The following is a 24666-nucleotide window of genomic DNA, read 5'->3' as shown; positions in this document are numbered from 1 at the left end:
TGCGTTCTGAACCCATACGTCACGTGGGGGTGCCTTGAGACTGGCAAACAGAGCCAGTCAGTGGCTAAGGCTGGGGAAGCGGGGTGCCTGGGTGGCTCAGTCGCTTAAGCGTGTGACAGCCAAGAAAGAATCCTTAAAGACGTCTTTGGTGCAAAAAGGGGATTTTATTAAAGCACCGGGACAAGGCCCGTGGGCAGGAAGAGCTGCACTGGGGTCGTGAAGTGAGGGGTAACTCATTATTTACCCTCAGGTTGGGGAGGGGGTCAGGGATAGTACATCTCTAGAGGAATCCTGGAAGCAAGGTTTCCGGGACCTTGAGGGGCTAGCTGTTGCTAGGGAAACGCCATTTATTACCTTTTGTAAACAACAACAACAACAACAACAACAAAACTCAGTCATGAGACCCTTCAGATGTATATGGGGGGGCATAAACTTGGAGTAGGATTGCCAGCATATTTTGGGGGCAGTTGAGATAAAAGAAATACATTTACAGGATCCTGGGGGGGTCAGGATAATGTTAAGCCAAGATTCCCTTTTGCCCCCAGCAAAGTGTCATCATCCAGGCAGCTGAGCTCCTGGAGGGAGGTCACTCTGTCGGTTTCAAGGACGTGCCAATGGGCTGGAGGTAGTAAGGGAATTTAAGTTTTCATTTGCCTTAGTTCCCCACAATCACCGTGGCAAGCACTTAAACCCCTTTCCTTTGTTCATGGGGAGCCAGGAGGTCTGGGGAATATCACACATTTTCCACCTGGGGGCGGGGGGGTGCCAGCCTGTATTTTGCCCTCAGCTTGCCCCACCTCCCTCATCACCTTCCATTTCCATTTCCGAGAGGCTTGTGCCTTTCCATGCAGCAACTAGCCCCATCTCGTTGCTCATTCCTATTCCTCAACCCACCTCCAGGTCTCAGAGACATCCCCTCCTCCAGGAAGCTCTCCCTGACCCCCCCCACCCCAACAACTGCGTCAGACCCCATCTCTGGCCTCCCCCATCCTATCCCTGGTTACTTTATTCAAGTGGGGGGAAAGGAGGAAGGACATCTTATTTTTTTAATAAAATACCTCTTTTTTAAATGTTTATTTATTTATTTATTTATTTATTTATTTTGAGAGAGAGAGAGAGAGAGAGAGAGCGCAAATGGGGGAGAGGCAGAGAGAGAGTAAGAGAATCCCAAGCAGGCTTGAACCCATGAACCGTGAGATCATGACCTGAGCTGAAATCAGAGAGGGACACTTAACCAACCGAGCCACGCAAGAATATGATGAAACTGAGATTATGATGAAAGGAAATTGAGTACCAGACCGACATGAGCCAGGCATCCTACTAAGTGTTCTGCTAACCTGCCTGACGTCATTTCTAACTGTTCCCCCTGCCCCGGGCGCCCCTCCCAGACACACTTTGGCTTCCTGGCTTTTCCGTGCAGGTGCCGGACCTGCACTCGTTGGCCAATGCGTACAACAAATCACCCCCAAATGTACCGGGCGACAACAGCCTCGTCTCACGGGTTCTGTGGTCAGGAATTGCAAGCAGCTGCAGATAGCCCAGTTCCTCTTTCGGAAGCAATCCACCGCTAAGCTCACCAGGTGGTTGTCGCCAAGATTCACTTCTCTGGGGGCTCGTGGCGGGGACCACCTTCAGGTCCCGGCCACACGGGCGTCTCTGAAGGCAGCTGGCTTCATCGGGAGAAGCAGGAGGCACCGCATTGAGGTGCAAAGAAGATGGAAGTCACTGTCTTTTTGTAATCTGGTGTCAGAAGGGACAGTCCATCACTTTTGCTGAACTCCATCCCTTAAAATACATCCCTACATCCAGCCCATGGGTCAAGGAGAGGGGGTTACTCAAGGGGCTGAACACCAGGAGGCAGGGATAATTAGGTCCCACTTTAGAATGACTTCCTCCAGCCTCCTCAGCCCCTGCGGTCACTGGTCACTGCTCCCTCTGTCTGGAAGGCTCTCCCCCAGATCTCTGTGTGGCTCCCTCCCTCCTCTCCCTCAAACCTTCCATAAAGCTCCATTCATCGATTTAAACTGCAATACTCCCGGGGCACCTGGGTGGCTCTGTTGGTTAAGCATCTCACTCTTTTTTTAAAGATTTTTTTTTTAATGTTTTATTTATTTCTGAGGTAGAAAGAGACAGAGCATGAGCAGGGGAGGGGCAGAGTGAGAGGGAGACACAGAATCTGAAGCAGGCTCCAGGCTCCGTGCTGTCAGCACAGAGCCAGACGCAGGGCTCGAACTCACAAACTGTGAGATCATGACCTGGGCTGAAGTCGGACGCCTAACCAACTGAGCCACCCGGGCGCCCCAAGCATCTCACTCTTGATCAGCATCAGGTTGATCTCATGGTTCCTGGGTTTGAGCCCCATGTCGGGCTCCACACTGCCAGTGTGGAGCCCACTTGGTATTCTCCCTTTCCCTCTCTCTCTGCCCCTCCCATGCTGTCTCTCTCTCTCTCTCTCTCAAAAATAAGTTAAAAAATAAAACTTAAATTGCAACACTCCCTGGATAGGCTGAAAAATGGTCTGCAAAGACCTCCGAGCCCTTGATCTCTGGGTTCAACACACTTTGCAAGTGTGATGAAGTTAAGGCACTTGAGATACTGAGGTGTGCCCCAAGTATAATCACAAATGTCCTTACAAGAAGGAGATCCAACAGCAGGGCAGAAACAGAGACAATGTAACACAGAATGTAGGCTACACTGCAGGAGGAAAGGGGCAGAGCCAAAGAAAACAAGGAACACAGCTCCAGAAGCTGAAAGAGGCAAGGAAACTGATTCTCCCACAGAGCCTCAGGGAACGCAGCCCTGCCAATGGTTGATTTCAGTCGGTGAAACTGATTTTTGTTTGGGCTTCCCACCTCCAGAACTGTAAGATAATAAATGTGTGTTGTTTTAAGCCACTGAGTTGTTGCAGGCAGCCACAGGAAATGAATATAGCACTCAAGCAGGTGCAATATATCCGCCTCTCCTGATTCAGTTTTTTTCCATAATGGTGATCAGTGTCTGAGATATTTTTCTGCTTAGTATTCTATTTATTGTCTGTCTCATCCACTAGAATATCGGCTCTAATATCATGGTCATTTTGTAACTGTTTATTATGGGCAACTTCAAAAAATTTTTAATGTTTATTTTTGAGAGAGACACAGACAGAGCGTGAGTGGGGGAGGAGCAGAGAGACGGAGACACAGAATCCAAAGCAGGCTCCGAGCTGTCAGCACAGAACCCGACGCGGGGCTCGAATCCATGAACTGTGAGATCTTGACCTGAGCCGAAGTCGAACGCTTAACCAACTGAGCCACCCAGGCGCCCTTCCCTTTCTTTCTTTAAAAAATGACTTTTTACTACATCTAAGAAAGAAAAAGTATTAATATATATGTTGTTCGAGCATAGAAAAAACAGTGTAAACACATTACATTTCTAAGAGATATGAGGTTAAAGGAGAAAATCTTTGGATAAGCTCTAAGTTTGTATAAGGAAGCTAGATTTGCTATTCTCCTAAAAGTGAAGGGACCTACTATATTATACCCAGAAATCATCCAATACCTTTCCGCAAGAATGTAACTCAAGCTTTGCTGAAGCTCCATATTCCATGAAGGCATCTAAAACGTCAATCAGGGTGCCTGGGTGGCTCAGATGAGTGCCTGACTTCTGATTTTGGCTCAGGTCACAATCCCAGGGTCGTGGGATCGAGCCCCGTGTTGGACTCTGCACTGAGCATGGAGCCTGCTTGGGATTCTCTTTCTCTCCCTCTCTCTTCCCCTCTTCCCCACTTGCTTCCTCTGTCTAAAATAATAATAAAATAAAATAAAATAAAATAAAATAAAATAAAACAAAACAAAACAAAAGGCCAATCCACAGGCAGAATTGCTCCTTCCTCCCCTGTCCATTTATGCAGTCGTCTTCATGGATTTCTGGCCAGATGTCACAGACAAAGGCTGAGAGGTTGTCCAGGATTTCATCCCTGTTCAGCTAGAAGTAGGTCTGGAGGATGGTCATCTCTCCTGCATCTCCTTCTCCGTTCGCTCCAGTACTGCACCTGCGGTGGGATTCCAGAGCAGCAGCTTTCTTGGCCTTGAACTCCTCTCTGCACAGATGGTATTGTTCAATTTCAGCCGACCTTCTTTGGCCAGCTTCCGCCTCTGGTTCTTTCACCTGTGGGCCTCAGACACCTTCTCAGTGGCCCCCTTCTTGGTCTGTAGCAGCTGCAGGATGCCCTGCGACTGGTTGGAGGTGGTGACAGCCATTCCGAGCCCAAGGGGAGCAGCCTAAATCGACTTGGTCGCCCCCTCGGGTCCCCATTTCAGACTTCTGACCCCCCCAGAATTATAAGATAATAAATGTGTGTTATGTAAGCTTGTGGTAATTTGTTACAGCAGTCATAGGAGACTAACATACCTCTGTTGTGAAAAAGAGAGGTCAGACTGAATAAAGAAGCCCACACAAGGGGTGCCTGGGTGGCTCAGTGGGTTAAGCATCCGACTTTGGCTGTGCCGACAGCTCAGAGCCTGGAGCCTGCTTCAGATTCTGTGTCTCCCTCTTTCTCTGCCTCTCCACTGCTTGCACGCTGTCTCTCTCTCTCTCTCTCTCAAAAATAAATAATAAGCATTAAAAAAAATTTTTTTTAAAGAAGCCCACACAATATAAAGAAACCCAGAAGAAACAAACATCATACAGAAAAAAAAAATAACAAGAAAGCGACAAAAGAAACACAAAACATCTATAACTAAACGCTTTGTGAAATACTTAGCAAGATAATGGAAACTATCACATTTATAAAGAGCTGGAGGCTATGAAGAATTAATAATTAAATAACAAGAAAGTTTCTTGGGAATTCAAAATTATAGGGGTGCCTGCCTGGCTCAGTCAATGGTGTGTATGACTCTTTTTTTTTTTTTTAAGTTTATTTATTTTTTTAATGCATTTTTAAATTTTTTTTAAATTAACGTTTATTTATTTTTGAGACAGAGACAGCACATGAACGGGGGAGGGGCAGAGAGAGAGGGAGACACAGATTCAAAAGCAGGCTCCAGGCTCTGAGCCATCAGCCCTGAGCCCGACACCGGGCTCGAACTCACGGACTTCGAGATCGTGACCTGAACTGAAGTCGGACACTTAACCGACTGAGCCACCCAGGCGCCCCAATGTTTATTTATTTTTGAAGGAGAGAGAGACAGAGCATGAGTGGGGGAGGGGAAGAGAGAGAGGGAGACACAGAATCCGAAGCACGCTCCAGACTCTGAGCTGTCAGCACAGAGCCTGATGTAGGGCTCGAGCTCACAAACTGTGAGATCATGACCCGAGCCTTAGTAGGACACTCAATGAACTGAGCCACCCAGGCGCCCCAGTGTATGACTCTTCATTTCAGGGTCATGAGTTTGAGCCCCACATTGGGTGTAGAGATTACTTAAAAATAAAATCTTAAAAAAAATTCTAGATGAAATATAAATTTGAAGAGAAGGACTAGAAGTAAAGTCGGGGAAATCTAGAAAGGGAAAATTGACAAAGGGCTGGAAAATAGTGAAAATATAAGAAAATTGAAGGCTCAACTCAGAAGATTGAACATCCATAATAATGAAGATTCCAGAAAAAGAGCAAGCAAATGAAGGGGAAGAAATCAGCACAAAAAGTATACAAAGAAAATGTCTCAGAACCAAAGGGTGTTCAATCTCCAGATTGAAAGAACAGACTTAAGGTCAGAATGATTAATGAATAAAGACTACAGTAAGGCATATCTTCGTGAATTTTTAGAACCAGAGAAAGAGGGAAGATCACAAAAGCTCTCAGAAAAAAAGAAGAAAAAAAAAGCTAGCAAAAAAAATAAAAAGTCAAATATAAGTTCAAAGGAAAGGGAGAATGCAAACAAATCTGAGGGGAAAAACAGTTTTCCCTTGTTATCTAAAATTGCATTCCAACTCAGGGTGCATACAGATTTGAATGGAAAAGGATACATGTATTTCCAACCTAGAATTTTATACCCAGCCAAACTATAATAATGTGGGAGGATAGAATGAAGACATATTCAGTTTTGTAAGAACCCAAAAATATTTACCTCTTCTTCACTCTTTTAAGGGAATAATTGGAGGATGTGCTCCACCGAAATGAAGAGTCAACGAAAAAAGACAAAGACCTGGAATCCAGGAAATAGTGTCCAACTCGGGGAAATCCCAGGATAGCTTAGCACAGGCCTGGAGAGCAGCAAGTCCAGATTATATTAAAAGAGGACTGCAGGGTCGCCTGGGTGGCTCTCAGTCATTAACCCTCTGACTGTTGATTTTGGCTCAGGTCATGATCTCATGGTTCATGAGTTCAAGCCCCATGACAGGCTCTATACTGACAGCATGGAGCCTGTTTAGGATTCTCTCTCTCCCTCTCTCTGCCCCTCCCCCCTCAAAATAAATAAACATTTTTTTAGAAAGAAAAAGAAAAATATTAAGTATATATAGGTGCATCTAAAATTAAGGTAATTCTTAATTCTCAATTTTAAAGTTTGAGAAAGAAAATGCTAGTATATTACATGGCTCTGCAATGAAAACATTTACATATCATATTGTAAAAAACATTGATATAAAAATTATGACATAATTTCGTTGGGAGAGGGAAACTGGGTCAGCACGAGCTCAAGCCTCACCTACTGTAGTAGGAAGTCAGTAGAGAATGTCTAAAATTGGCTATCACGAAATAGCAGTGTCAGCATATTTAGAAACATGGAAGAAAATACTAGAAGAAACTGGTAAAGTCGTTGAAAGTGGTTGCCTCTGGCGAGCAGAGGGGAGTGGGGAAAGATAGTACATAGGACTGGGTTTTTTTTCATATTTTAGTACAGTTTGATTTCTTTTTTCAGTAATCTCTATACCCAACATGGAGCTCAAACTCACAACCCCAAGACCAAGAATCTCATGTTCTTCTGACTGAGCCAGATAGGTGCCCCAGTACACCTTTTGATTTTTAAAGTATATTCACGAAAACTAATCAGTAGTGATAAAAGTCCCAACTGTGGTTAACTGCGAAGAGGCACCATGGAGCTTCTAGAAATGCTGTGTATCAGCTGTATCCGAGAGAACTTTCTGGGATAATGAAAATGTTCTCCATCTGCACTGCCCAAAATGGTAGGCACCAGCCACGCACGGCTACTGAGCACGAGAAAAGTGGCCAGTGTGACTGAGAAGCAATCCTTAATTTTTATTTAATTAAAAACACTTTTTAACGTTTATTCATTTTTGAGAGACAGAGAGAGACAGAGTGCAAGTGGGGGAGGGGCAGAGAGAGAGGGAGACACAGAATCCGAAGCAGGCTCCAGACTCTGAGCTGTCAGCACAGAGCCTGACGTGGGGCTGGAACCCACGAACCGTGAGATCATGACCTGAGCCGAAGTTGGATGCTTAACCGACTGAGCCACCCAGGCACCCCTTTTTTTAAATTTATTTATTTTTTCATGTCTATTTATTTTTAAGAGGGAGAAAAGGAGATAGAGCATGAGCGGGGGAGGGACAGAGAGGGAGGGAGACACAGAATCCAAAGTGGGACCCAGCAAATTCTAGAACTAGATGGCTCCAAAGTTCAGATGATAGTATTATCAAACATACATTATAAAATAACTAAGCTTAAAATGGTTAAAGACATAAAGGAAGAATCCAAAATACGAAAGAGCAAGACACTACCAAAACAAACAAAACCCCCAAACACCAAAAAGGCCCCCGCCCCCCACCAAAGAAAACAGACAAAAGACGCAGGGGTGCTTGGAGGAGGAAGGATTAGATTTACAGGAGGGAGAAATCCCTTAGAAAGGGGCTACCTGAATACTGGTGTGAAAATACAGTAACAATGATGAGCTCTTATTAAGTCAGAAGGGGATCCGAAGAGAGAGGAGCCAATTCCTGTGCAAACTACCTTTATTTATAAGGAAAAACTTCCCCATCTGGTTATAAAACCAGCACTGCGTGAAGGCACTTGACTGGGGAGAGGCGGTGGCAGGGGTCCGGGTAGAGACCAGGGTGTCTCTCCTAGCCCTGGGGAGGTGGGGGCAGAGGTGACTCCCAGGGAAATCCAGTGGAGGCGACACATCGCAGGCTCTCCTAGGCTGGGGTGTTGGCTTGTGTCGAGGGGGTGGGAGGGGGTGGCAGCAGGAATAGGAGGCACTTGGGACGGAATCTGATTTGACAAATGGAGGGGAGGGGGGTGTCTCTTGCCTCCAATGATTCCCAGCCCCATCGTGACCTCCCAGGGCTATGACAGTTTCTAGGCTGAGGTTCTCCTTCTCCCCTGGGCTTCCGGGGAAGCAGAGAGCTGGAGGTGAGGACCCCACCCCTGTAGGGCTTGGGGCCCAAGGAGAGGCAGCAGTTACTGAGGGACAGGTCTGGAGCAAAGGCAGGGACGCTTCCTCCTGTCTCCCCTGGAAACGTCCTCCTCTCCAGCTAGACCTTATTCCTCTGGGTCTTCACCCTGGGGAAGAGCTGAGGGAAGACAGGATCTTTAGACACCAGGAACTCTCACTCCCTCGTCCCACCCCCAAACTTAATGGAGTCACCCGCCCCCGAAACAGGTGGGCCGTCTCCACCCTCCCCTCCCTTCCGAGGACTCCGGCATCTCCCAAACCACCTCAGAATCCCCGAGGTCCCTGTCACGACCAAGCACCAGATGATGCCTTAGGTCAGCCGCCCAGGTGATGAAATGGAATGGAGTTTTCCATTCGGCCACGAAGGAAACACCTACTGCCCCCATGGGGTCTGGTTGGGACCCGCCTCCACCTGTTCCCCAATTAAAGGAATCTTCTCCCCTGGGAATATAATGGGATCTTCCTGGTCTCCTCCCTTGACTAGAACCTCCCGCAACCCTACCATAGTTTTACTAATGGAGTCTTCTCTCCCTGCCCAGTGCGGCGTAGGGAAACCTGCCCCGCCCCCAGGCCAGTAACATACGCGTCTGTAACATCCCCCGTTACTAACAGGGTATTTTTCACCCCTTCCCTTGGCTAAAATACATTCTTCCTTGGGGCGCCTGGGTGGCTCAGTTGGTTGGGCATCCGACTCTTGGTGAGAGTGCAATCCGGCTTGGGAGTCTCTCGCGCTCCCTCTCTCTCTGCCCCTCCCCTGCGCTCTCTCTCAAAACAAATAAATAAACATTAAAACTGAAAAACAAAAAATGCTTCCTTACCTCCCAGTAATATTATTAGGGATGATAATAAAAATATTTGATTGAGTTCTGCTCAAGCTACTAAGGCAGCGCTGGGGAGTTCCCCCACGAAAGGCCGTGAGGAGGGGGCTTTTCTTTACCTCTCGCGTTACTATAATGGGCTTTTCCTCGTGTCCCCACGAACCCTAATGGGTTCTTCTGACCTCCCTCGCCGCCCCCCCCCCCGCCCCGGTATAATGGACTGTCCCTCTTGCCCCTCTTTTTCCCGTGTAATCACCCCTTTCCCCCAAATAGCCCCAGGAGGCCCCCACAACCTCTCTTCCCGGCTCACCCCGAAGTAGTTACGAGGTACGTAGCCCTCCTGGCCATGCAGCAAGGCCCACCACCAGTCTGTCTCCTCTGGCCCGTCCCTGCGCAGCACGGTGACAGACTCGCCCTCCCGGAAGGACAGCTCGTCCCCGAACTCGGCGCTGTAGTCCCAGAGGGCGTACACGACGCCGTTGTGCAGCAGCCCCATACTCTGCTCCACGTCTGAAACATAAAACGGCAGGGATCGTGAGCGCACGGGGGAGGGGGGGGCAAGGACACTCAGGGACACGAGACACGCCGAGGACAGGGAAAGTCCCTGGGATTTGGCGCCGCCCCAGCTGAGGGATGAGCCACCTGCAAAGCTGTGTCTCCCCGCCTAGAGCCGGGCGCCTGAGCTGGAGTCGGCCGCCAGGGCCCCGCACTCTCTAAAATTCGAGAACATCGGGGTGCATCCAACTGGGTGTCCAACCCCAAGGCAAGATCAGTGGTCCCCACCCCTCCCGTACATCGTTAAGTCCCTCCCAGGGGTACAGTCGTCCGTGCACCACCCCCCTCCCCTACTTAAGTTTACAGTCTCTCTTCTCAACCCCTCCTTCCGATGGTACAGCCTTTCCCTTCCTCCCCCTTAAGTGGTCCCATCTCCCCCTTTCCAGATGGCGAGTCCACATGGCTTCCCCCTCCCCGAGGGGCAAAGTCTCCAAAGAGGATGCGATAACTTCTCCCGAGGGTACAGCCCACCCGCCCCCGCCTCTGCCCCCCCCCTTAAGGGGTACAATTTCCCTCAAGAATTTAACCCCCTTTCCTAATGGTACAGTCCAGCATGCCCCCTCTCTCCAGTGGTTCAGTCCACTGTGTTCCAGTTTCTCCTCCCCTCCCGAACTCTCCCAGGCGGAGCCTACGGTCTTCACATCTCATAGGCTCCACCTACCTGCCCAAAGGTGTAATGGCCCGACGACAGGGCACTCCCCGTCTGCCCTTGCTCACCATAAGCCCCGTGGCCCCTGTCCACTTTCTGCCGCCGGGTGGCACAGACAGCAGGCTGTCGTGTAGAGGCTCACCTCTCAAAAGTACTGTCCCACCCCCAGGTCCTAGAGCCTACCTGACGCCGACTCTGCGATGTCCCCAACCCCACCCTATGATACAGTTTGCCCGGGTGTGCAGTACAGAGGCTATTCACACCCCCATGCCATTGCTACCGACTTCCTCCCGTCACCTCGTTAGATGATGTGGCCCCTCTCGTGAGGTAAGCCTCACGTCTCACTACACGCGGAAGAGTCCCCAAGCCCCTCCCCAGAAGCCATGGCTTGCTCACCTGCCAGCTGTGTGGCACCGTATCTCCCACTGGCAGCACAGCTCACCTGCTCAGCCCTATGCCGGGCAGATGGCATAGTTGGAACGTCCAACCGCCCACGCCCGCACGCGAGAAAGCAGGTGAGCAGTGCCATTTGCAAGACCGCTCATATCCGCACAGGGGTCCAGCCTGCATGGCAGAGTCCCCATGTCCCCGCATCCCTCGAGGTTGGCGCAGTCTGCTCACCCCACACACCCAGCTTGCACCTGCCCGGTGGGAGGCCCTGTCCCCCACCCCACCCCTAGGTGGTCCGTCCCACTGCCCTTCTGCTGCGATCCTGCCACTTGATTGGTGCAGCCCCCACGTCTTCTCTCCTGTGATTGGCGGCCTGCCTCCTTCCCCTCCCCGACTGCTAGCTGCGTGGGCGAGTCCCCACGACCCCCTTCCTCCCACCGAGGCGTCCCAGCGCTGCCTCGCACCTGCCAGGTAAGTGGCGCAATCGGCGTAACCCTCGCGGTAGGGGTCGCACTTCTCGATCGCCGTGGCGCCGTCGCTGAGCGTGGTGGCGAAGATTGCTGCGCCGTGCTGCACAAGCGCCGTGCAGATCGCGGTGTCGTTGCAGGACGCGGCGCAGTGCAAAGGTGTCCTAGGTGGGGAGGCGTGCGTGAGAGGCCGTGCACGCGCCCCCCGCCCCCTGCAGGTGCGTTAACCCGCAGCGCCGTCCTGCCCCCCTCCCGCCCCCCCCCCCCGGCCCCGTGCGGGTCTGGGCTCACCAGCCGTGGCTGTCAGGGGAGTTGACGTTGGCCCCAGCCGCGATGAGGAAGTCCACGATGGGGTAGTTGGCGCCGCAGATGGCGTTGTGCAGAGCCGTGATGCCCTCCTCGTTGGGCTGGCTCGGGTCGTTCATCTGGGCGGACGGGGGACGCAGAGACTCAGTCCCGCGTCCCCCAGCCTCCACCCCGCCGGCCCTGCACTTCGGCAACACTCACCTCCTTCACTGCCTGCTGCACCACGTCCAGCTCCCCGGTCAGCGCGGCGTCCAGCAGGAGCACAAGCGGGTTGAGGCGGGCGCGGCGGACCTTGCGCGGGGAGCCCGCCTTCCGCAGCACCGAGCGCGTCTCCTGGGGGACAGGGAGGGGGGCTTCAGTGACTTGGGAGAGTTTGTTAATATACCCGTTACTCAAAGGGGAAAATAGACGACGGTAGCTGCCCCAGGTCGTCCAACTAGACAGAGGTGAAGGCTGGGATTGGAGGACAGGGAGGTACAGAGCCTGAGTCCAGAGGGCGGGGTGGGGGCGGGGTGGGGGCGGGGCGGGGGTAGGATCCCTCAGTTCTACAGCCTCTGGTTCCCTACAATTGTCAGGGAATCTGGTGATTATGGAATCCTGGGCCCTGAGAACTGAGAGGAAGCTGGGAGACCATGGAGTTGTTGATTGTGGAAGCCAGATAGTCAACCCACCCGCAGTCTTATTTCTTTTATAAAACATAAATGCTGTGAAACGCACAGACAACAGGTTGCCCAGTGTTAATTCCGGATGTTCGGAATTAGAATATTTATCCTCTTATTCCTTCTGCTTTCTTGTTTTTGATGTTCAAGTATCCTCCTACAAGATTCGTTTATTCTGAGCACATAGCATTTGTGATTCTGGTCTTTGATGTCAATGATGTCAAGATCCTGGAATTCGGAGATCCCAAGAGCCACTGGTTTCCAAAATTCTCTGATGTGCAGCTATATGTCAGATTTCCAATGTTGAGTCCAGGAATGCTAAGCTGTGCCATTTCAAATTGCTGAAGACCCAGGATGTCACATTCCCAAGATTCTATGATTGGGAACTTTAATATTTTAAGTTTAGAATTTCTTCCAAAAGATTGGAAGGAGATACTCAGTGTTAATCCTTGTTCTCTCTGACCACTGTGATTTTGGCCTCTTTATTCTTTTATCTATTTCCTCCTGCTTAGTATGGTGTTTGTGTATTCCTTTCTAGTGGAAAATATTCATTTAAAATATAATTCTGGAGGCACCTGCTTGGCTCAGTGTGTAAACCATGCATCTCTTGATCTTGGGTTTGTGAGTTCAAGCCCCATGTTGGGTGTAGAGATTACTTAAAAAAATAAAATCTTTGGAAGTGCCTGGGTGGCTCAGTTAAGTGTCCGACTTCAGCTCAGGTCATGATGTCACAGTTTGTGAATTCGAGCCCCAAGTGGGGCCCAGTGCTGACAGCTCAGAGCCTGAAGCCTGCTTCGAATTCTGTCTCCCTCTCTCTCTGCCCCTCCCCTGCTCATACTCTGTCTCTCAAAAATAAAAATAAAATATTTAAAAAATGTAAAAAATAAAATAAAATCTTTGGGGCACCTGGGTGGCTCAGTTGGTTGAGCATCTGACTCTTGATTTCAGCTAGCGTCATGATCCCAGAGTTGTGGGTTCGAATCCCACATCAGGCTCTGTGCTGGGCATGGAGATTGCTTGAGATTCTCTCTCTCCCTCTGCCCCTTTCCTACCCCCTCTTTAAAATAAAATAAAATAATAAAATAAAATAAAATAAAATAAAATAAAATAAAATAAAAAGGGGCTCCTGGGTGGCTCAGTCGGTTAAGCGCATGACTTTGGCTCAGGTCATGATCTCACGGTTCGTGAGTTCGAGCCCCGCGTCGGGCTCTGTGCTGACAGCTCAAAGCCTGGAGCCTGCTTCGGATCCTGTGTCTCCCTCTCTCTCTCTGCCCCTTCCCTGCTCGTGCTCTGTCTCTCTGTCTCTCTAAAATAAATAAACATTACCAAAAAAATGAATGAAAAATAAAATAAAATAATAAAATCTTAAAAAAAAAATAGAATTCTGTATTACAGCGTATTCGTGCACTAATCTGTGATTTCCTGGTGTGTTACTGACTTAAATTCTAAGATCCTGTTCTTCAAAACTTCAGTGCCCGAGGGTTCTGAAATTTCACTGTTCTGAGACTGATAACAAGATTTAACTCTTGAATTCTGTGAGTTTTCAGGTCTCTCTGTGGCCAAGACTTTGTGATTCTATGATGAGGTCATTTCAAGACGTTGTCATTCTTCCATTCTTGATTTCAAGATCCTGAATCTTGGCTCCGCCCCCAGGGGGGCTTGGGAATAGGCATTTTGGGGTGTCTATCCGGTCCCTGCTTCTTCTCCGGGAATCGTTCCCCTCTCTCCGTCCATCCACACTGAGAGAACAGGACTGTTCTATGTGACTACACCCGCCCACCCCACGCCAAGATGCAGGGACTGGACCAAATTCAGCAGGAGACCATCCATCCCCCGGTCAAAAGCTAACAATGATAATAGTAGTTACCAGTTAAGTGCCAGGCACTATTCTAAGCACTACGTGCTTAATCCTTACAGCGACCCTGTGGTTATTCTCCGCACCCACCCCCCCCCCCCGCCCCGACCCCGCCATTTTACAGATGAAGAAACTGAGGTCCAGAGAGGCTAAGTATCTTGCCTCAGGTTGCACAGCTGATAAATGCCGTGGAGCTGGGATTTGAACCCAGGCAGCCCAGCTCTGCAGCTGGTGAACTTAATCACGACACCCACAGCCTCAGGGACCAGAGACTTGCTCTTGCAGTTTTGAATGAAAGAAGCTCTGAGTGGCATCCGAGGACACCATGGGCTTGAACTCAGAGGTCATTTGGGGTCTTGGGCGGGGGCGCATTTCTAGCCATGGCACAGGCTTGCTGAGGTCCGAGAGGAGAGAGCGGATCCCCAGAGAATGCAGACATGAGCCTGTGCAGCAACCGGGGAGAGAAACGGGGAATACTTTGATTCAGGCAGGCCTTTCAGGTCCCGGAATAGACCCGCTGTTGTGCCAAGATACACTCATTTCCAGGTTGTAAGACTCCCAAGATTCCCGAAGGGATGCCCTCGGGGGGGCAGGTTATCGGAGAGGAGCAGAGAAAGTCTCTGTGTGGCCAAGGCTTCCGAATGCCTCCCCGTATACGTCCTCCCTGTCATCAGGACGCAGGCGCGCCTAGATTAAAGACTACATTTCCCAGCCTCCCTTGCACCTGGGTTCCTGGCCAGTTGGAAGAGGCAGATGTGATGTGTGCCACGTCCAGGTTCTGCCCTAAAAGGGAAAGGGCGCTTCCCTGTGCTAACATACCCCTGTTTCCTCCTGTGTTACTTACCATGCTCTGTAGCTGGTCTGATGGGCTGAGCTGGGGCAGGGGCGGGGGTGGTACGGGCGCTGGTGGGGCAGGAGCAGGGGGCCCTGCCCTGGCCTCGGACGCCTCAGTGATGGGGGACAGGTCGGGCTCAGGCCCCCCGGGCCCCCCGGGCCCCCCGGGCCCCCCGGGCCCCCCGTGGCGATGGAAGAGGCGGCTGATGATCTGCTGGTATTGTTTCTTGTGGGTGGGGGGCAGGGCCACAGCTGGGCTCTGCTCCATGGAGCCCCTGCGTTTGAGGGGCCGGGGTATCTCTGCCAGCACCCGGGCCACCTCCTCTAGCTCGGGCACCGACTGTGCCTCGGGTGGCAGTGCTGGCTGCAGCCTCGTGGGGCTGAGGGGCCGAGTTACAGCGCCTTCATCTGCGTCCCCGGCCTCCAGCACTGGCGTCAGCAGCCCTTCCAGGTCCGGCTCTGGCTCCAGCTCAGGGGGAGGTTTGGGAGAGCCTAGAAGGAACAAGAAGCCCATCAGAGGGTGAATCCCTGGGAGAACCCAAGACCCCCTCCCCACAACCTCCAGGACCTGCAGCCAGCATCTGATTTGCTGTGTGACCCCGGGGCAGTTCCTTGCTGTCTCTGGGCTACTTTCCACGAGCGGCGAATATCATCCAATTGTGACATCTCCCACGTGTCGAGTGCTTAGCACGCGCCTGGTGCTTTCCGCGCCTGCCTTACTGAATTCTCACCACTACTTTGTGAGGTAGGTATTACTATCATCTTCTTATTTACAGAAAGAGAAGCTGAGCCTCAGAGGGGGTGGTCAGGTGCCCAAAGCCACATGCTTGGGATTTGAACTCAGTGCTCTCTGACTTCTGAATCGTGTGCCCCTGCCATCGTGATAGATTTGACTTTCGAAGATTCTAAGACCTTCCTCGCCTACCCTCTCAGGCAGAATACTCAATCCTGGCGCTTGATGGTCTCTTCTTGGTCTGATCCCTCTCTATCAGAGCGTCTAGAGCAGGTAGAAATAGTAACGATCACTCCATACACACATTACTCCACTGAACGCCCATCACAATCTACGAGGTAGAGACCATTAATCTGTCTTCACAGATGACAAAACAGAAGCTCGGATAGGTTAGCTAATGTATCCTGAGTCATACAGCAAGTCCGTGGTGGAAAGGAGCTCTAAACCCATTTCGCTTTCACTCTAGGCTCTGTGCTAGTCACACACACACACACACACACGTTAATGATTATAATACAATAGCTATCGAGAACTTCCTATACATCAGGCCCTATTTTAATGACTTTATACGGATTAAATAATCTAATACCATATCTGAGTGAGATGGGCTCTATCACCTTTTACACTCAAGGAAATTGAGGTCCAGAGAGGTTAAGTGACTTGCCCGAGGTCACACAGCACAGAGCCAGGCAGTCGGATTCCAGGGTCCATGCTTAACCACTGTGCTGTCCCTAGCTCCCGAGCAAATTCCCAAGCTCCTGTAGCCTAGCTCTCTGTAGGGACAATGTCCGGAAACGGGTGTTTGGCTGTGATGTCTCCCCCAGCTGTTCTGGTCTCCAGCCAAGTGTCCTCCCTCTAACCAGCCCTCTGGGCCCCCCCACTGTTGACTCACCTTCGCTCACAGGGGCCCAAGTTTGTTGGGGAGGTTGGGGGGCTGGGGCGGGGGGCTGAGGCTGGGGCTGAGGCTGGGGCTGGGGCTGGGGCTGGGGCAGAGGCTGGGGCTGGGGCTGGGGGGGAGGCTGGGGCTGAAGGGGCACCTGGGGCTGGGGAGGCAGCTTAGGCGGGGGTGCTCGGGAGAAGATGGGGGAGCCCGGGAGCATGGCCCTGCTGGCCCCGTGCTCCCAAAAGGCATTCTGCAGCTTGAATATCATGCTGAGGGGGATGGGACGCTGGCGCGGGGAACTGCGGGGCTGGGGGCTGGAAGGAGGCATGGGGATGCGGCTAACAGGCTGCCAGCTGCGGGGCAAAGTGCCTGATGGCCCCGCGGAGCCCAGGGATCTGCGGTAGCCGCCCACATCGGAACGCCGGTCGTTGGCCAGAGGGGAGACCTTGTAGTTTCGGGGCAGAGTGGCACTGGTGAGGTTGTCCTGGGGGAGAAAGAGGCAAGGAGGAAAGAAGGGGCTCAGGTGGGAGGAAGTTAGGGACAAAGAATGATAAAGGAGGAGGCAGAAGGGGGAGGGAGGTAAGGGTAGAAGGTCAGAAGGGAGAGAAGGGGACGGAAGGCAGAGGGGGTGAGGGAAAGAGAGGGTCAGGGAGAGGGGCAGAAATCCAGGATGAAGAAGGAAGAGCTTAGGGTGGAAGGCACGGAAACTGGGGGGTGCAGCCGGGAGTGGGAGCTGGTCCTAGCCTCATTCCTGGCCCCTGCCCACCAGCCCCCTCCCCGGCAGCCTCTCACCTTGCTGGTGGCCCCCAGCCCGTCCAGGCTGCTTTCTCTCCAGGGTAACAGCTGCAGGCCTGGCGAAGCAGGCCGCGAGAAGACGTCCAGGCCTGCAAGGCGGGAGTCATTAGGGTCTGGGGGACACCTCTCCGCCCTCCCTTCCCCCCCCCCCCCCCCCCCCCCCCCGCTCCTCTGGCCTCCCACCACTCACGTTCATAGCTCGCTGTCTGCGAAGGCTTCTTCTCGTACGCCACGTCCAGGTCAGACTCATTCCAGGCTTTGGGGGGCCGCCGGCGCAGCGTCAAGTCGTCTAGGGAGAAGTTGCAAATGGGGGATATGGCGGGAGGCTGGTCCCAGGCCCGCGTCCCTCCCATCCCCCAAATAGGGCTCCTGGTTCACCTTGAGCGCGCAGAGGCGGGGCGAAAGCGCTGCCGCCCGCGCCCAGTAGGGGGCTCCCAAAAGCGACAGGCGCATCGTAGGCTGAGGTCTGGGGGCGTGGCGAGGGCCCGCGCTCAGGGAAGAAGGCCTGGGGCCCTTCGGCCAGGGGGCTGCCACGCGGGGAGCCGGTGCGGCCCAGGAAGTCGAAGGTCGTGGGGGGACCCTGCTGGCGGAGCGGGCCCGATCCGGGCCGCGGGGAGGGCGCACGGCCGAGGGGGCCGCCTGCGCCATCGAAGGCGCGGGGCCGGGGCGAGGGCGCGCGGTCCAGGCTGCCGTAGGCATCCGGCTGCAGGTAGAGCGGGGTGCGCGGTGACGAAGGCCGGCCTTTAGGGGACAGCGGGCTGTAGGGGAGCAAAGCCGGGGCGTTCTCGGAGCGTCCGAAAGAGGAGGTGTCTGCGCCGTCGCTGGCCGCCTTCCGGGGAGACCCACGGCTGCTAAAGTGCTCGGGGACCGGGCTGGAGCTGTACCGGGACAGCTGTGGGGAGGCCCGCACATTGAGGGGGCAAAGGAGACATTAGTCGAGGGGGTTAGTAGAAGATCAAAAGAGGTCATCGAAAATTCACGCGGGGGAGTTAGACCGGCGCTGGAGATTCAGGCACAGGGAGCCCTGGTGAGGGGTACTGGTGAGACAGCCCTGAAATTGGGGCCGAGGCTAGCCCATACAGTGCCTTTCTGCCGCTTAGAAAAAGGCCCTGTTCTTCCGAGGGTCCTGTTAGATGTCCATTTCTACTGGTCCCCGCCTTCCGGTGCCCTTAAATAGCCCACAGACTCTATAATCCTATGGGACAGAACTCCAGGCAGAAAGAAGCTGGCTTTGGGGGCCAAGGTGGGGACCAAGGCGAAGAGGCTCACCCTAGAGGGGGCTCCCGCCTGTGAGCCGACAGGCGTCGGCGAGTCTGACCACAGCGACTCCAACTGTTTGGTCAGTTCATCCACCTTGGCCGCCGCCGTGTCCAGCTCCATCTGTTTGAGGTCCATGTGTCTCATGGCCAGCGCTGGGCAGGAGGGAAGGGCGGTAAGGACCCGGGTCGTGCGGGCAGAGCCCCGCCTCTACCCTGGAGGGCCCCTTGCGGGCAAGCCCCGCCCCCTACCCCAGCTCACACTGGAAGTTCAGGTCCAGAAGGTCCCTGGTGCTCTGGAACGCCTCGCTGTCCATGGTGCCGGCCGAAGCGGGGCGCCTGCGTGGGGTGTGAGGAGAGAGCCTTCTCAGACCCGGCCCGCAGGGAGCCAGGGGTCCTTGAGGAGCGGGACGGCACCTTTACTCTCCTAATTTTTTCCACTGGAAGCGCTATACCCCTCCGCTTCCCTGGCTGGGAAATGCCAACTCCTTCCAATCTTCCTGGGGGCGCCTGGGTGGCTCAGTCGGTTAAGCTTCCGACTTCGGCTCAGGTCATGATCTCACGGTCCGTGAGTTCGAGCCCGGCGTCGGGCTCTGTGCTGACAGCTCAGAGCCTGGAGCCTGTTTCAGACTCTGTGTCTCCCTCTCTCTCTGACCCTCCCCCGTTCATGCTCTGTCTCTCTCTCGGTCTCAAAAGTAAATAAAAACGTTAAAATCTTCCTGGAAGTCTCGGGGCAGAGTTCACCGTCCACCTCTCTATCTCAGTCCTAATGAGAGTTGAATCACTCCTTCATCAATTATCTACCGATCACCTACCGATCACCTACGGTGTGTGCCAGGGCCTGTGTAGTGGCTCGAGGGCATAATGAAATGAAATAACAACTATTTGTCGAGGGGCCACCGCCTGGGAGAACTGAGCTGAGTGCTTTGCACCCTCACTTGACGGTCACGATCAGTGTAGCAGGCCAGAAAGTGGGGCTCCGAAACATTTGTTCAACATCACTCGGCAGTACTAGGTTTCACACCTGCACCTAACTTGTGAGTCTGGGTCCTCTCGACCAGACAGGAAGAGTCCCCCACAGGGCAGGGACCAACTCAGCTTCCTCTCCCCAGAGTAGACCTTGTTCACAGGGACCCAGGGTTAACAGGAAGAATAGGGAGGTGGCTGGGCTGCTGTGGTCACGGGTTCAGAGGAACCGGTCAAGCCAGGACCATCCCCATGGTAGCCACCACGCCCCACCAGCTTTGCCACCTCCCCTGTCTGCACCAACCCCTTAGCTTTGGAGGTGCAGGCGTGGGAAGCAGGGCAGGCTGGGGCACGCTGATTCTGGCCTCTGGGAAGCCTCGGAACAGAACCTGTTGGGGCTGGTGGTTCATCTGGGTGTGCTGGGAGCATGTGACTTTGGGCAACAAGTCCCTTCCACTCCCCGGGCCTCAGTTTCCCCAACGGTGGGAGGAGGAGGCCAGTCAGCTATTCTCAGAGGCCTCTTCAATCTCTCAGAGGCCTAGATTCTGAAATGGTAGGACCTTGAGACTGCAATTAAAGCTCTACAGAGCCTAAAACTCTCAGCTTGAAAGTCTACTGTCTGAAAGTCCTGAGTCCAAGATTCCATCTTTGGAACATTCTAGAATTCTCCAGTGTTGCTAGCCTAGATGTCTCCATCTTCCTGCACTGTGGTCTCTCTATCCCAGGATTCCACTGTCCTGAAAGTCTAGCTGAATGCACGGTAGAGAGAACGATTGTGAGGATCCAAGTGGCCAGAGATCGCAAGAGGAATTAAGGCTCTGGGAACTCAGGCCTCAGAAAGTAGAAACCACAGGAATCAGAACTCAGGGCCTTTAGAATCTCAGACACACGTGAAAACGCTCTTGTCTGTTAAAATATAAAAACGGACAACTCCATGCGGCCTCCAGCGCGCGCATTCTGGCAGTGAGAGGTTCTTCTGGGGGTTTCAGGACTCCCACATTTCTAAGGCTCTCAGATCCCATGCTTGACAGCCTCTGGCTCTAAGGAAATGCCAAGGCTGGGCGTGGGGCCCTCGCGGGGCTGGAGCGGGCAGAGGGGTTGTCCGGGCCGCCAGGGGGCGCTCTGGGTCACGGCCCGAACCTGGCGGGGCAGGCGGACAGCGAGTGAGCTCAGACCCCGGGAATGCGCTGCGGGCCCGGGCAGGTGCCTCACCTCCCGCGACAGGCGAGGCGTGGGGGGCGAGGGAGGGAGCGGGCGGGGCGCGAGGGCGGTACAGGCCGCGCCTCTGCTCCCAGGTCCCTGCCCTCCACTTCCACCTCCCGGCTCCCCCTCCTGCGGACTCCAATCCACCCCAGGATACCCTCTAACCCCAACTCCCACTCCTCCCCTCCCCTCCCCTACCACCCCTAACTCTCCTTTCCCCCGCCCTCGTGCACGCGGCCAAGCCAAGTTCTTCGCGGTTAAGGATCTCGGGGGGCTTCCTGGAGGAATCATCCGCAGTGGGAACCAAGTCAGAGCGCCAGGCTAGGCTGGGAATACCCTACTTGAAATCCTACATTTCCGTCCGGACTGACTGTCGCCGGGAGAGGCCCCACCCTCTCTAGGACTTGGTTTTCCCCTCTCTAAGTCTCTACCCTGGGCTAGTTATATTCTGTGCCTCAGTTACCTCGTGTGTATAGTGGGGGAATTAATACCTTCACCTCAAAAGGGTGTGAGGTTTGAGTGACATAATTTAGGCACAGTGTTTAGAACAATGCAGGCACCAAATAAAGTTCACACATATAGGATTCTTAATTAGGGACTTTTCATGGCTGTTCATTAAGATAACATAGGATCTGGCACACAGTGAGGGCTCAAGACGGAGAGTAATCTGTTGGGTTTTTTTTCCCCCCCTCCCAACAAGAGAGCCCTTTCGGCTCTTTCTAAAAGCCATGAGTTTTGACCTGTGGAGTCTCGACTTCCTACGCCCTCAATCCTCTCCGGTCACTAGTGAGTTCTGGCTAGTGGTCATCCCCAGTAATCTAGGCAGAGGTGCATGGGGAGAGAGAAGATTCCAGAGAGAAGGTGGCAAAAGCCCAGGATGTGGGCTATGCCTGCTCTCCAGCCTTAGTTTCCCCAGTGGAGTAGAGAGGAGTCATTCCCTGGGGTGGAGTCAGTAAGCACCTTTGGGCAGTTGCCCGAAACTTCTGTAGACAATGGGGACCATCCCATCTACCTATCAGCGCTGAGCCTGGCTCACAGGGAGCTCTGTCTTGGCAGCCACGGTTATTATTTTTAATTTCATCTCAGGCTATCACCAAATGCCCTTCAAGCCCAGACATTAGGAAGTTCTTCCCTCTCTCATCAGAACCCCCTTCCTCCCCCACCCCCTTGTTTAATCCCATCACATGACTCATGGGGGCGGAGAGAGGGGGGAGACAGAGGGAGGTGAAGGTCCCTGCCCTCCCCCAGCTTCAAGGACAGACACACACCTCCAGAATTAGCCTCTATCCCTCGCTTATCTCCCACACAACCTCAGGTCAGACAGATGGGGGTGGAGGTGACATTTCTCACCTCAGGGTCAGGGCGAGGAGCCCTAGGAGAGAGAAGGTTAGTCAGAAAATCTGGTGGGAATGAATGGAATCCCGTCTCCCAGACAGGCTGCAGAAAGAGGAGGAAGCCAAACTCCTATCAACTCTGCTACCTGTGTGACTTCTTAGCCTCAGTTTACCCCTGTCCCCTCTGTGCAATGACTGCGTAGGGCCCAGGCATGCAAGCCTCCCAGAATCCAATCCTACCTTCTGGAATTCGGCCCTGGGTTCCAGAACCCCCTCTGCAAACCCCAAGTTATTTCCCACCTCCGTGGGGTAATGGGAGGATCCCGCTCCCACCAGGGGGCGCCCTGGGGTGGAGGTCCCACCTCTGGTTAGGCAGGTCTGACGCCCCGGTTAATGATATGTTGGCGATGTCGCAGCCCCACAGAGGTTGGAGAGCTGCCTCGGTTCCCCTCCTCGCCCCCACCCCAGAGCCGGAAAGTGTAGGGAGCGCCGGAACCTAGCCTCCAGGGGGACCTCGGGGGCTTGTCCTGCTACATTCCAGGGACCCGAGTTCCACTATCCCCATCCCACTCCTAATTCCACCTTGAGACCTAGAGGCTTGGTCGAGAAGGCAGCTGGAGGGCGGCAGGGATGGCCGCCCTTTCCAGGGTCCAGAAGTCCGAGTCTTGTCATTGCTGCCCAAGACTCAGGGATCTGATACTCCAATTTTACTCAAAGACTCAGGCTTTCGAGAGCGCCCAATTCGTGGAACTCGGGAGTCCCAGCTCCAGCGTCCCCCCAGGACCACGGCGTCCGAGCCCTCCACCCCAAGAACTCAGGCATCAGGGTCCCCTTTGCTTCTGCCCAGTGAATATGAGTTCTTTCCTTCGAAGGACCCTGGCATCTGCGAACGCCCAATTCCGCCCTGGGAATCGGTGTCCGAGTCCCCTCCCAGTCCTCCCAGGGACGCGGTGTCGGGCTCCCCCCGAGCCGCTGGACCCCAGGGGTGGGTGGAACTCACGGATCCGGGGCAAATCCTGGCACCGGGGGACTTCCTCCGGCTCCGGCTCCGGCTGCGGGGAGCGGAGGACGGGGCGGGGCAGGCGCCGGGAACAGGTTAGACGACGTGACTCCGGCAGACGGGAGGCGGGTCCCAGAGAGGAGGGGGAGTAGGGGGTCGCCTCGAGCACCTTGGGACTTGTAGTCCTGCAGGGGCAGTAGGCCGACTTCTCGAGACGTTCCCATTGGGAATCACCCAAAGTCCATTTCACAGACAGGAAGGGCGAGGTCCAGAAGCCGAGGTCTATGTGGCCACGCAGATAGAATTCAGACTTTAATCTCGCCGGGGCTGCAGGAGGCAGACTCCTGAGTCCCTGTCCCACCCCTCCAGGCTTAGTTTCCCCCTCCTAGAAAGAAGATTTGGACGCCACTAAAGGGTTAGAAGGTTAGAGGTTGGGGGAGACTCACATGCCCCGCCCCTAAGTCGAGAAGACACCCTCGCTAAATCAGTATCCCCTCGAGTCTCTGAATCTCAATCTCCCCGTCGGTAAAAAGGATGGGTTGGATCTTTATACAATTTCCTAGCAAGAGTCCAAAGTCTTAGGCTGGGACTACAATCCCCAGCAGCTTCCACGATGGACATCGGGCGTCTCCCCTCCTTGCGCCCTCTGGGAATTGTAGTCCCGAGCCCGCAGTCCCGGAGTCTCGCCCACGCTGGGGAAACTGTCTGGTGATCCCGGGCTGAGGGAACGCGTTCCCTTCCCCTGACCCTCCCTCCGCTCTGAGAAGCCGCTCACACCCAGAGAAGGAGGGACGCCCCAATTGTGGAATAGGATCCGAAATCACGGCAGAGGGGGCGGGAAGTGGCTCTGACACACTGGCCAGGAATGCAGTCGGGTCACCCTGTCTAGCCGCCGTCCCGCGGCTCCGCCCGCCGCCCCAAGCGGTGTGGTCCCTGTGGAAAGGGGCGTGGATGCGACCCCCAAATCCGCGGCCGCGTGCCTCTGTTTACACGCGCCCCCCGGCAGAGAAAGGGCGCTGCTCAAGCCTTCTACTCCCTCTCTCTTCCTCAGAGCCTTACAGGAAGGTCCCCCACGCACTAGACTAAATTCTCGGGGGCATCTATATGTCTCATTTGATCCACAAACCCCGCCCTTTAGTCCGCACCGCCCCACGCGTGATTAGCTCGTCTGGAAGCCCCGCCTCGGAGCCCACAGGCTCCTCCCTCTAGGTTTCCCGCGCCCTAGGAGTTCAGAAGCCCCGCCCCTGGCTGGTACTTCAACGCCCTCCGGAGGAATTACACCATTTCTCCATTTTCCCACCTGTCCCACTCAAGTTCCGAATTTCCCAGGCATCTGGGCCTCCCAAGAAGGGATTGTGACACTGAAAGCACAGCCCTGCCAACCTACACTCTTACCTGTCTCTTTAAGAATCTCAGACCAATCGACCTTCCTGTCTCTTTAAGAGTTAGAAGCTACCAATGTGGCTGCCCCTTTAAGGCGACGTTGGCGCAATTAAAGTCCGAGACATGGAGGGGGATATGCGCCGAGACCTGATGAGGCGCTAACTCCCGCCCAGGAGCCAGGCAGCTGTTTTCGGGAGCAGATTTTCGGGAAAAGAACGTCTTCCTCGGCTGTCTGCTCTGCGCCGGCGGAAACT

The 24666-nt window shown here is 53.8% G+C and overlaps 1 protein-coding gene and 1 pseudogene across 2 annotated transcripts; both read right to left on the bottom strand.

Annotated features, from left to right (window-relative positions):
• Positions 1-1597: 1597 nt before the first annotated feature.
• Positions 1598-4238, bottom strand: LOC122234274 (annotated as a pseudogene).
• Positions 4239-7700: 3462 nt separating this feature from the next.
• Positions 7701-24462, bottom strand: PPP1R13L (protein phosphatase 1 regulatory subunit 13 like). 2 transcript variants are annotated; one of them, XM_042969239.1, is made up of 14 exons: positions 24425-24462; positions 23030-23311; positions 18789-18865; positions 18540-18682; positions 17649-18162; positions 17461-17559; positions 17268-17359; positions 16485-16959; positions 14870-15351; positions 11713-11844; positions 11497-11630; positions 11203-11369; positions 9455-9654; positions 7701-8444 (listed from the first exon to the last, which is right to left on the bottom strand). In XM_042969239.1, the coding sequence occupies exons 2-14, from the start codon at positions 23251-23253 to the stop codon at positions 8406-8408; spliced, it is 2778 nt and encodes a 925-aa protein (XP_042825173.1). In that variant the 5' UTR covers positions 23254-23311; positions 24425-24462; the 3' UTR covers positions 7701-8405. The 2 variants fall into 2 exon arrangements, with proteins under 2 accessions (XP_042825173.1, XP_042825174.1); XM_042969240.1 differs by lacking the exon at positions 24425-24462 and adding an exon at positions 21964-22067 and having other exon boundaries at positions 23030-23099.
• Between the last annotated feature and the right edge of the window lie 204 nt (positions 24463-24666).

This window comes from Panthera tigris, chromosome E2 (genome assembly GCF_018350195.1).
Source record: "Panthera tigris isolate Pti1 chromosome E2, P.tigris_Pti1_mat1.1, whole genome shotgun sequence".
Classification (NCBI taxonomy): Eukaryota; Metazoa; Chordata; class Mammalia; order Carnivora; family Felidae; genus Panthera; species Panthera tigris.
This window is presented reverse-complemented; position numbering and strand designations above follow the sequence as displayed.

Bases quoted from the DNA above. Each gene is read 5' to 3' on its own strand.
- PPP1R13L (XM_042969239.1), bottom strand. From the start codon at position 23,253: ATGGGAACGTCTCGAGAAGTCGGCCTACTGCCCCTGCAGGACTACAAG. The intron at 18,866-23,029 runs GTGAGTTCCACC...CACCCCACGCAG, and splicing joins CCAGGATTTGCCCCGGATCC to GCGCCCCGCTTCGGCCGGCA. The intron at 16,960-17,267 runs GTGAGAGGCTGC...TTTCTCCCCCAG, and splicing joins GGCTGGGGGCCACCAGCAAG to GACAACCTCACCAGTGCCAC.